Below are 12,594 nucleotides of genomic sequence, written 5' to 3'. Positions count from 1 at the left end.
AGTCACATCGACGCTTGTATGTGAGCTAACCATGCTGCGGATCCTAGGTCTTTCACTGTCACTTGGATGCTGCTCCAATGGCCTAGTCACCAGAGCTTCCCAGACTCCGCTGGTCAGGACGGAGGAGGCAGTGCTATTTGGTCTTTCTCCAATTACTGCAAGTCTGGGTTAACCTCCTGCTCATAGCTCCAAGTTCTAATTCTACTTACATGACCTACTTCCATTGCATTCATGCTAATTAACTGTCCTTGACATTGGAACTGTGCACCTGAAACCCTCTTACCCCTTGCGATGGCAAGTGCCTAAAGACCATAGCACCTATCATACATCACACAAAAGTTATCCTATTTGGTACTTCTCTCACTACCAAGCAAGGAGCTGGGATAAACAAAAATTAATATTTCCATGTCACAGGTTTGTCATCCCTAACATCTGGATGTATCCCATTACAAAGAAGTATTTTCAGCTGCTCTGTACATCAGTAGTACTACGTGGGTTCCCAATGGTTAGAGTTCACATTTTATTAGAGTTCACATTTTTTTTCTGCCTAATACTGCTTGGTCATCTTAGAGATTAATATATATACATATTTCTTAGAAGCAGCTTATTTTTTAATATAGATAAAAGACTATAGCACCCCCTGCCCCAGCCTGCTGGTGATTTATTTTGAAATGTTTTGTTAAAGCCTATTTTTCTTGCAACATTTCTTTAGACAATACAAAGACAACTCTGAATTCTTTGTTCTTGGCACAGTTACTCCTATTGTGCTCTTTCTGGTGGATAGGACGCATGATTATTTATCGCTGAGTTTTGATTAACTTGCAAAATCTGTCATCTTAGTTTAATTTACCTTGGTAAAATTCTGGACAAGGAAAGAATGAATTTTCAAGAGCAGAATGCATTTACATGTCATTTTCTCCAAAGAAAAGAAAAAATGAATTAATAGGAATGAGGGTTTTTTAAGAGTGGACATTTTGTGTGCTGCTATTTTTAATACCTTAGATCATGGTAAGACGGTTAATCTTAGAATCGTAATAAGTTTGATGATTAATTTTATTGTTTTATTGAAAGGTTTCCTTGCCACTGACATACAAAATGCCAAGTATTTGATGAATTACCTTATTTAATCTTTGTCAATACCTTACTGGCATGTATGACTGCTCTCATTTAAGTGATAAAAAATAAGGCTAAACTTGTCCAAAGTTAAAAAGCTAAGTGGCAGAGTTAAGAGTTTCAATTCAGTTCTTCTGCAAATAAAAGCCCAAGTTCGTTCCAGAACATTGGCCCTTCCCTGTCAGACGCTGAACTCTCAGTCCTGAAGCCTGGGGACTGCTTTGGCATGACCGCGTTTTTCTGCTGATGCATGCGCGCTGGAACTTCTTGGGGTCTTGTCGTCAGCATGGCCTATCACCAGCACTGTAAGAGGAGCAGGATCAACTCCTGAATATGTCTCCACTTAACTTGTTCCTCTACCACAGCTACTATTAACTTTTAAGTAAAAATCTTTCTCTGTTCATCAACATTGCTGTGAGGGGTAAAATGAAAACCCCTCAAACTGAGGCGACATAATAGTTTAGCTGACATACCAGTAAAATCTCAGAAGGAACTTGAATTCATTTGGGGGTACTTTTGGTAAAGAATGTTTTTATTGAAATAAAAGTTTACCTTGAAGAATATCTTAAAAATAAATATGCAGATTATTTTAAGAAACATAAACCTGCTCCATTATCATAAATGACAATAGTTTTGAGAGTTTGGGGTTACCTTTAGTAATGTGTTCTTAACAGCAGCATTATATTCCAATGGGTAGAGGTGTTGATTTAAATTGTCTCATTTTTGATGAGATATGTTGATTTTTTCCTATTTTTGCTATTATAAATAAAACAATAATAAAAGTTCTTTACACACAGTTTTACACATCTATCTAGGTATAGCCATAGGACAGATTCCTGACAGATGGAACTGCATTTTCCACAGTGTTTGTCTACCAGCTAATGACTCTATAGAGCCAGGACAAGAATAAATCAGTGTGTAGAAAGTTATCAATCACTGCTCTTCCTGTTAAGAACTGGCAGCAGATAAGTCAATTAATTTCCCCAAAGAAGTTGTTTTGTTTGGGTTTCAAAAGAACACATCTATTTGGGACAGACCAGAGAGTTGACTTTGTAGCTAAATTCGTAAGTCGCCCTTTATCTGACTGGTCTGGTCAATGCCAGGAGCAGATGGAGAAGAAAGTGGCTGGTCCCCCCTAACCTATTTGCACAGGGGCCCAGTGAAAGGCAAGGATTCAGATCTCCTTGGTTACCAGGTTGTCATTCAATTCTGTAAAAGGAAAACCAGTCCATCAGAGATAGCTTATTTCTAAGAGAAAGAGGCAGGTCCCCTCATCTCATCTCCCTGAGCCAAACTGATTGGGGTCTCTGGGTTCCTTTGAATATGTAACCACCTAGAGCACAGAAGTACCAATGAAGAAAAAAGATCTTGGCAGAATGGACCACAAAAGTCAAAAGATTTTTACCAACTCTCCTCTCCTTCAAGAAACCAAATGCTAAACATCCTTCCAATGAGTTCACTATTTTCTCTAGGAAGAAACTTTCGAAGTTCATTATAAATAAGAATTTTATAAATGAGAATGATATTCATTTAACCAAATATCCAAAATGCTAAATATATAAACTATAAAAAATCGATCGTATCTCTCTCCATAAAAACTGAGAAAACTGTTCCAGGGGAGGAAAAATTTCTCCTCTGTCCAGCTCATTTTTAGTAATAGTCTGACTTACAGTTTTAATTACATTATTCCCATATATAATTTCTACATGGGGCTAACTGGGGCTATCGTAAGCCTAAGTAAAAATCCACATGTTAAAGTCATTTAGAACAGAGCTCTCAGTTACTACTTGAGATGAGCAAAAAATGCCCGCGTCTCCTCTTGTGAAGAAAGCACCAGTGCATGCTGGCTGCACTCCCTTAAAAGATAGGCAATCGCTTACCTGCTTCTCTTTCTTCTGTATTTTCATTATCATCTATTTAAGGAGGATATTTCTTTCTGTAAAGCAGGGGGGAAAAAAGGCAAAGATTATGGTAACATCCAAAACAAAGTATTTTAAATTATCTTGGCATTAACTGTGACACACGAGGAAAACACAATACAGGATGACTTCTACAGAACATTAAAAAGCAGTAGTGTTCTAGTCCAGGGACCCCCAGAGCCCTAGGTACAGCCTAGACCCTGCCTAACCTTATCCCAAACCCTAATTGATTGCTCCAGATGGGGTAGAGTCAAAAAGATACTACCTTTGTAGATCAGTTATAAAAGATGCTGGCATATAAATTACGAAGCCAACTAAAAGAGGAACCAAAAATAATAGATGTGCCTATATTAAGAGAAGTGGAGGAAAGGGAGTAGAAATAAGCTAAACCCTCATTTCTTTTGGAAGAAAATCAATAAGTAATATTTGTAATTGATAAATCAAGAAATAGAAACAAAAAAGAGAGCTAAAAGAGTTAAAAGTAGTTCTCTTGAAAAAGAGACAGGCGTTGGTGTGAGGTAGGACAAGTCGCTCTTACATTTCATCATATACTCTCCTATATTATGTAATGTTTTAAACCATGTGCATATATTACTTGACATAATAAATTCATTCTCATATTTCATGACTTTTTAACTGGCTGATTTTATGGTACCCGGGACTTAAGCCCATTTCCAACCCGACCACAATGCCTTTGACGACAATGAACTTTTTCTCATGAATGACTGGAGCACCACAGTGATGCAAGCCCAACAACTGGCTTTAGAGGACTCAGAAGAGCACCGGGGAGCCTGGGGAGCGGAGGGAACGCTGGTCCAGGAAGCCTGGAACTAGGGGCCACGCGAATCACTCACTTGTTAGAGCAATTATTCACCTCAAGAAAACTCATTCCAGAGAAATAATAAGTGCTCTGAATCAGGGCTGTTAAAATAAATTTATGTCCAGTCTTCATTAAAGTAGAGTCAGTTCTAGATAAATTATGTTCATATAAGTCTTTCTCCTTTATCTCTCAACTTTATAAATGAGTAGACTCCAGAGAATTAACATTCTCAGCCACTCCAAACTGTCACAAATTCTGAAGTTTGAAAAATAAATCCAGCTAATAAAAAGGGATATTACAATGAGACATAAGTACTCAAATAAAATTCTGCCCAAGAAAATGAAATCATTTTAAAAATACAAAAAATTCCACCAGTGCCAATAAAAATTACTTTTTAATATATAAATAACATGTATAATGCAGTAGAGACATCAAAAAACACATTTTCCAATTAAATATCACAAACAATTCCCAATTAAGTATCACGAAATAAGCAGGGCCACAATACTGCCAGGAATGTGGGGAAAACAAGCCCAACTTATCACTGCTAATAGTACTTTTAATTGTTTTGAGCTTTCGGAAGAGCACTCAGGAAATGTGCCACTAGATCTGTAAGCTGTTACAGTCCTTTTATCTGCCAATTCTACTTTAAGAATATATCCCACAGAAAGGAGCCAGGAGGAGATAAACCTGGGCCTTAGAGGAAGCTCAGGGATGAGGGAGGGTGGAGACGAAGTGTGGAAATGCCTCTTACGGCAGAGCATGGCCACCGGAGCCAGCCATGCAGCTCGCACAGGCCCACCACTCCTTGGGCCTGTGTCTCCACAGGGCCCAAGAAGATCAGAGCAGGCAGCTGAACACAGGCTGGAAAGGCTGGGGAAGAGGTGGGGCTGACTCAAGTATGGCTTGAATTTGATTACTCTGCAAAGAGAGGTCTGGAGGAAGAGAGACAAGTGAAACCGAATCTTCCCCCTGCAATCGGTTCTCATGCACGATACTGCCACCTGCACTTTCTGCAATACTCATGCTGCACAGGTAACCTCGCCCCATTCTCCGAGGTGGGGCTGTGTGTGTGTGTATTCCGAGTTAGTGGGAGTGATGCTGCTATAAAAATAAACTGTTTTAGTTCACTGAAAGCAATCTCTGGCAAACCTCATGTTATTGTGAGATCATTTACAGCACTCCAATGGACTGTCACACACCAGCATGCTGCCACCCCACGGGATAACGGATGTCATCAAAGAGGTGTTCTGTAAGTAATCACCGACTTCTATTTCTCCAAATAGTACCTAATAATTTACAAAGCACTCTTTCTTACATTACCTCTACTTTTTTTTTTATAACCTTTTATGACAACTTTTGTTTTTTTTAAACAAAAAACCATGTAATCTTTTTGTAGGGCTAAATTTTATGTAGCAGAAATGGATGAATAGATACACCCTAAAGCATGTACTCCTCTGTACAATACTGCAAATTGTTTCGCAGCCTCTGATGCTGCGCTCAAAAGTTGTGATTAAATCTTTTTGGTTCAATAAAGAACAAATTAAACAGTAATTTCGGCATCCCACAACTGAATTAGAAACATAATATAGACATATTCTCAAACTCCTAACTGTGTGGGCAAACCAGGAAATTTGTCAGCAGGGGAAAAAAATGTGTATAACTTCGGAATTATATGAAAACTGGTAGGACTCCTGCTCTCCCCACTGCATTTCAGTGCTTATGTACGAATGCAGCATTTAATTATCTTTTACAAGAAGATAAGTTGCTAATAATTTAAAGAGCAAACCATACAAAAATTCCCATTGCTTCTGACACTCACCCACCTAATGATGCTTCTGTTAGAGAAACAGGGTGCCGGAATTCAATAACATTTCTAAAGTTATTTTTATTACTATCTCTCCCTCTAGTTCAAAATTTCTGCGACAGTGCCTGTGTCATTTCCAAGTTCCTCAGTGCTGTTATGGACACTTAAAAATAAAACATCGGGTACACACACACCATTCCGCCATTCATTCACAGAAACCACCTACAGTCTTCAGAAAAAAATACAAATGCCTGAGTACAGAGTCCTGCATAAGTGGTCTGGTCTCTGGTCCTCGTCTACTGCTCCGACACTACCTTTCACCATTCATTCAACTATACGGAACACCGACAAGCTCTAAAACAAGCCCTGTTCACTTGGGCTATGCCCCCACCGGAGAAATCCTACTACCCTTCCTCTCTGGTCTCTCATCCTTCGACACTCAGCTCCGGTGTCATGCTCTCCAGAATGCCTCACCCGACTTCCCTACACTGTGAAAGTATCTCGAAAAGCACTCTAGCAGCTATACCACTATGATACACCATCTTTGTCCTGTGAACGCCATCTGCTGTTACGAGTCTAATCATCCTCTGGGAAGGAACTCTGTTCTGCAGTACTGCACCCGATAACCTCACATTTGGACTCTTACATGATTAGCTGTGGAATGGGCAAGTGAATAAGTGAGAAAGCTATGTTTACAGAAAAGGCTTTGAGTTCCTGCTTTCTTCGTCATAATTGTTTTCTTTTTTTACCTTCTTGTTCATTCTGTTCTCTCAGTCCAATGAATGACATTTCTCAGCATTCTTCATTCATACTTTTTCAAAGTAATACATGAAATTCAATAATGTAAAGCCTAAAACAAAAAATAGTATTTTCCTTACTCTACTCATCTCTATTCTTGATTTCACTCTTCTCCAAGGTAATCATCTGATCTTTAGTTATTCCTTCTGCTAGTTTCCAGAATATTTCTAAAGAAAACATGTTAATGCTGCTATTAGATTTTTTCCCCCATTTTAAACATAAATCAATTGGTTTCTTCCTATGGAACAGGAGTTGGCAAATATTTTTATTAAAAACCAGATAATAAATATTTTAGGCTTTGCAGGCCACATGGTCTCTGTTGCAACTATTTAATTCTGTCACTGCAGCATGAAAACAGCCACAGACAATATGCAAATGAATGAGTCTGGCTGCATCCCAATAGTCTTTTTTTTTTTTTTTTTTTTTTTACAAAAACAGGTAGCCCCTGCTATGGAGAATAAGTGTTATCATCTCAATATAGTTATTGTCAGATTATTTATTAAATCAACATTCAATTCACAGCTAAGCTAAAAATTTAATTGTTCCCCGAAAAAGACTAAGGACCTCATTTTAAAATTTGCTTTGTTTTCTGTGAACCGCGAACTCATCTCAAAATGCTTCCCCCAAACCTTAAAACTCCTCTCAATCTAAGTTCATTTTTCTTCCTTGGGTCAATGAACCTGGAGTCTTACCATTCTCTCCAATCTGCTTCAAAGCTACCTTCCTGGGGCTTCCCGCCGCCATGCTCCTCTCAAGAGCAGACAGACTCCTATGCTGCTTCTCTCTAGATCAATCACAATGTCCGTAAATCCTCTAGGACATATATGAACGAGGGGTAAGTTTTTGAGAACTCACTGTCTGAATGTTTCCATTCGCCTTGATGGTTTGGTGGGTACCAAATCACAGGTTGGAGATCATTTTCTCCTCAGAGTTCTGAGAGCACTGCACCATTGTCCGGTTCCTTCTACCACCTCTGTTAAGGAAACGGACCATTCGGATCTCTCTTCGTTTGTACATAACCTCTCTTCCTTCTCAGGAAGCTTTTAGGATCATATTTTCGCAATGCTACACCTTGAGGTTGTTTTCATCCATGAGACTGGAAATGTTGTGGCTTCTTTTACAATCTGGAAACTTGTTCCAGTACTCAGAAATCCTGTATTATTTCTTCATAATTCCCTCTCTATTGTTTTCTTTTAATGGAACTCTTATTACTAAATTTAAATGATGGACCTTCTGGGCTGTACCTCTAATTTTCACTCCTTTAAAAAAATGTTTACATCTCTTCCTGTTCCATTTTCTGAGAGGCTTCCCAAACTTTGTCTTCAAGCTCTTCTTTATTTTTATGACTAATAATTTGAATATTGAATAATTTTTTTTTTTTGTACTCTAATGTTCTAATTTTTTAGTCCATGCTCATACCAACTAACCAACAATGGAAGGACATTCAAGTGACAAATGGTCACTCTTTCCTTTTAAAGACCCTATAATCCAGTGGACACATCTGCACAACTAAAATATTCAAACTGGGATGATAAAATGCTTCTGTAATAATTTTAAGGACTTCTTATATTTTCAGGACTCTAGATGAGAAGTTTTACTTTGCATTAAAGGTAGCACAGCACCAAAATACACTGAGGACAGACACACATGTGCTCACGCGAATCAATTCTTTTCAGTGCCTGCAAGTTTTCTTTGGAACGTAGCACATTTGTAAATTAGATCTACTTCTATACCTTTTGTGTATAGTTTTTAGGCAAGAGCAAAATCTGCATAGGTTGATCTGTGATGTGCTCTCCTACAGGATAGAGAAAACATACCACCTTAATGTGATGACTACGTGTTGGAAGCATTCACATCTGTAAGACTAAAAGAGGGCTGTGAGGACAGGGACCTAACTACTTTGACCCTTACTATGTATCTAATTCCTACGATGGTATCTGATGAATGAATGAATTCAACATACTAAGATTACACATGATTTTATTGATGGGAGGACAAAAGAGAAGGATCATACTAAGTTTAAGGGAAATATATCAGGCGTGGACTAAACACCTTTCTCTTCAAAAACATAGATGCCTAAACTGAAATAACTGCCAAACATTATTATAGAAAAGGCACAGTACTGTCAACTTCCACGCTGAGGCTCTTTGTTTTGCCAGTTGAAAGTACACTACCACTGCCAACATTAACTTAAGATACTTTTGTTCCTCAAAATAAAACAAACAACAACAAAAAAAAAACCGAAACTGTTTTAAACATTTACTATGTTATAGTAAAAGCTATTTACCCTGTACATGAGTAGTGCAAGCCAAAAGGCAAACCAAGAATAGTGATTTTAATTCTTGTCTGTGAAAAGACACAATCAGCAGTAAGAGTAACAACAGCCTTCTAGTAAACTGTTGTTACTGGATCCAGAGTTTCGGAAAAGTCCATTCTGAGAGGCTTCCTATTGGTCAACTGCATAACAACAGGGCTTTTACTAACTGAATGAATCTCCTCTAGGTATATAAACGAATTACTATCGACTTCAACCAATGTCAGGTTGCTGTAATTCCTTATTATGATCTGTTGTGCCCATGCTGATTGTAAAGGTGTAAAGAAGGGAAGCTCTCTATTAAGTAGAAACATTTCAACGGAGCTTCATTCAGGACACAGAATCAGGACTGAATGGGATCTTTAAGATAACCTGGCCAAACACTTTGATTTTAACGATGAATGTGACACATTTGCATAATACAGAAGGAGAAAGGTCAACTCCAAATTCCAGTTCATCTTTTCAATCAGAGAAAATCATTTAAAATCCTAATTTGGTGATAAAAATCAAGTTGCTTGATAAGAATCACTATTAGGAGAGTACTAGAAGCAAGTGGCCAGACACTACCAGAGCTATCAAATATCACACTATAAGGTAAAATGCGACTGTACTTGTTTGTATTGTCATTATACCCTACGCCATAATGTTTACTGACTCAGAGCAGGAATGATCACATTTGTGAACACGGAACTAAAGAAACCAATCTCTTGAGAGCCAAGCCCACCTGAGGTTCAGAGCCTTGAAAATTCAAGCTATATACCCTTATGTGGGAAGACAAAAGGGTTTTACAAATGACATTCCATATTCGGTCTCAAGAAGTCTCACCAGTAATGCAAGACCTGACTTGTTAACACTTCAATGCCTTTTGTGAAGAGTAATACCTGTGGACTTGGGAGTGAAGACACCTGGGTGCTGAACACATGGTAGTATGATTTGCACAATTCATTCAATCTCCCTGAGTCTCAGTTTCATTTGTAGAGTAGGGACAGAAACCATCTTTAGGGAGAGGAGATGGATGCGTTCTATTTCAGACAGGCTAAGTCTGAAGGAACTGTCGAGACTGAAATACAGTGAAGGGAGGGGAAGGTGAACCTCGGGGAATGCAACCCTTTTATCCTGAGATAGCGAAACTGAGAGTCAGAGCAGCCCCGTTTCCCAAAGGCTCACGATTTTTCAGAAGTACAAGAACTGGGTTCCAATTTAGCCCTCTTAGCACGACATCGAGCTGCTGTGTAGGCGAACGAAAATAGCGCAAGTGAGAGGTCAGGATTTGGACATGTGCTATTTGAGACACTCAGGGAGTGGGCAGAGGTTAGAAAGATATTCTGTAGATAACAGTCTACAAAAAGAAAAAGAAAGCTCATGAGGCAAAAAAAAAAAAAAAAAAAAAAAGGAGGGGGTCATAAAAAGTAGGCTGTAGCGAAGGATGGAGGATGGTTTTCCTCTATCCATGGGGTGAACAGAAAGCAACTAAAATAGCTTGATAAAAATATCATTCATAGGGACCTTTTAAGCACATTTTAGATACAGTGAATGGACCCTTCAGAATATGTTACAAATAAGAGAACAAAATATACAAATTATTCCTACGATAAGCATAAGGATATAACTGCAAGTAAATCTAAATTCTTTACTACTTTCATAAAGCCTTCTATTTGCATGCTGAATTGTTAAACAAAATTTATTTTGGAGCAATATATAGTAAGAAACGAAGTCTATCTGACAGCAGGAACAAAGTAAACACATTACCAGGATCATAATACAGACAATACTCAGCAGCGTTTTTACTTTGGGATAATAAAAGAAAAAAACACTTATTTATGGTTTTCCAGGCTCCACACTCTATTCTACAGGAAACAGAAGAGCCAGCCCAAGTGCAAACTACTCTACAATTTGAAAACATCTCATCAATTAAACTTGTGGAATTCCTAGTACAAAAATGATGGGATTTCCTCCTATTTCTACAACTCGGCTTCCTTCAATTAAAAGAAAACTCCAATATTTTTCCAAAGTGTTTTTTCCCTATTGTTTAAAGACAAGACAAATAATGGATTCTGAATCTGATATAAACTTCCTTCCACTCAAGTTTTAAGGTGAACTCCAGATCCTAACTTCCACATCTTACATGGAATCGCCAGCTCAAACCTGGGCGGAAGCTGCGGCCTGATGGAGTCCACGGTCATCTCACTGTCCTAAAAGCTGTTCAACTCTAACACCTCCTGCATCTTCCCTGGGCCCAGGAATTTTTGTTTAATAGAAATTGGGAAGAGCTTTTTAAGCTCTAGGTTTTTAAAAGATGAAACAGTTCTTAATCCTCTCCCACACTCAATTCCCCTTCCCCAAAACCTGAAAGGAAGAGAGTACTGTGAAAAATGCAGAACCAGTCTGTGGGGGAAACAGAGCAAAATGCTGTATGCTGTGACTGAGATGCAGGTAAGATGTTATCCCGGCAAAAGCCCAGACTGCACTGGCTGAGTGGTGAGGCGGGTGGCTGGCAACAAGAACCTCCTGCCACTAAAATGCCCTGGTTCTCCAAAACCGGTTTACTACACTAAAAGTAAAAACTGTAGGCAATAAACAAAGTACTCAAGAGACCACCTTAGGCAAATTTGAGCCAAGTGACTAAAATCTGTTAATACTATCTACATTATATGCAGTCTAATGTGCCTACAAAATGGTATAGATGTCACCTACTTTAAATTATTAGCGAACAACATATTGTTAAAACTATCGACTTCTAACACCTAAATAATTACTTACCTACAAGTAAAACTAAGCAAGTTTCCAGATTGGCATGTGGTGCTGTTTTAGAAGAACTGGGGTGACATGACAGCTGACACGACTCACGCCCAGAAGGAGCAAGAGAATCAATCACAGAACCTGCTAGTTTCCCTGCTAAGTAGTTTCAATTCCCAGATCAAAAGACAACCATTTTGAAATATAAACTTAACTTCTTATCGGCCATAATCTCCCACTTACATCACAATATATTTATATTACCTGTTCCAATGCTCCCTTCCATCATCACCACAAGCACTAAGAACCAGCTGTAGTGATGTGGTTTAAGATTGTTCTAGATAAAGATGACCAGTTTGGAGGACAGCAAATTTCCAAACTGCCACTCTGGAATACATATGCAGAAGGGGAGTCATACCTTAAATCACAGGCACACTTCCCTGTGCTAATTTACAAATGAAGCCTTTTATTGGTGGCACAGTATAAGCCCAGGTTGGTAATAATATGAAAAAAATAAAAGTCAGGAAACTCTCCTTAGCCTGGATATGAATCCAAGTATCAGTTCTTAAAGGCTCAATAGAATCATAAAGGAGGTGGTGACAAAGCTGCAGTGTCATAGAAAAGTAAAATAAAGGCAGCCCTCAAACAGAGGAATACAAAATAATAACCTTCCGGAGGGCCAAAGGACTGTATCAGAGTCACCTCTGTGCCCCCTATATCATAGGACAGGGTCTACAATATAGTAAATACCCGTACATTGGTTGAGTGAGTACATGGACTGAATTTATAAATGAAAAGACACCCTCACTAGTTTTACCACTCACTATTATCTTCCCTCAACTCTCAAATGACTTAAGGGTCAAAAAATAAAAGGAAACAGCTTTTGCAAGGGAATCATTCCAGGTTCTCTGCCTTCTGTGTTACATGTTTGTGGCAAGTCTTGCTCTGGCCAAAGCTTCTGTAAACACAAGAGTGCCACTAGCCACTTAAAGAGCACGAGCAATCTCATATCCTATATATGTGGAGATATCAAGCTCTGTAGACAAAAGTAGGGAATTCCAAGTCTATTGCTGTTATTCACTTTAAT

The 12,594-nt window shown here is 38.5% G+C and overlaps 1 protein-coding gene across 6 annotated transcripts in view; it reads right to left on the bottom strand.

Annotated features, from left to right (window-relative positions):
• The window catches only part of CHD6 (chromodomain helicase DNA binding protein 6), a 167,138-nt gene that overhangs the window by 119,028 nt on the left and 35,516 nt on the right, over positions 1–12,594 (bottom strand). For 5 of the 6 annotated variants that reach the window (XM_016137564.2, XM_016137565.2, XM_036229398.1 and 2 more), the window contains one exon: positions 2,994–3,049. The exons of the other annotated variant lie outside the window; for it this stretch is intronic. In XM_016137564.2, coding sequence (XP_015993050.2) covers positions 2,994–3,026 — 33 coding nt within the window. In that variant the 5' untranslated portion in view covers positions 3,027–3,049. The remainder of the gene's footprint in view (positions 1–2,993; positions 3,050–12,594) is intronic. 6 annotated transcript variants of the gene reach the window in all.

Source organism: Rousettus aegyptiacus, unplaced genomic scaffold, assembly GCF_014176215.1.
Source record: "Rousettus aegyptiacus isolate mRouAeg1 unplaced genomic scaffold, mRouAeg1.p scaffold_m13_p_12, whole genome shotgun sequence".
Taxonomy (NCBI): Eukaryota; Metazoa; Chordata; class Mammalia; order Chiroptera; family Pteropodidae; genus Rousettus; species Rousettus aegyptiacus.
The sequence above is the reverse complement of the archived record's forward strand: the minus strand, read 5'-3'. Positions and strand labels throughout refer to the sequence as shown.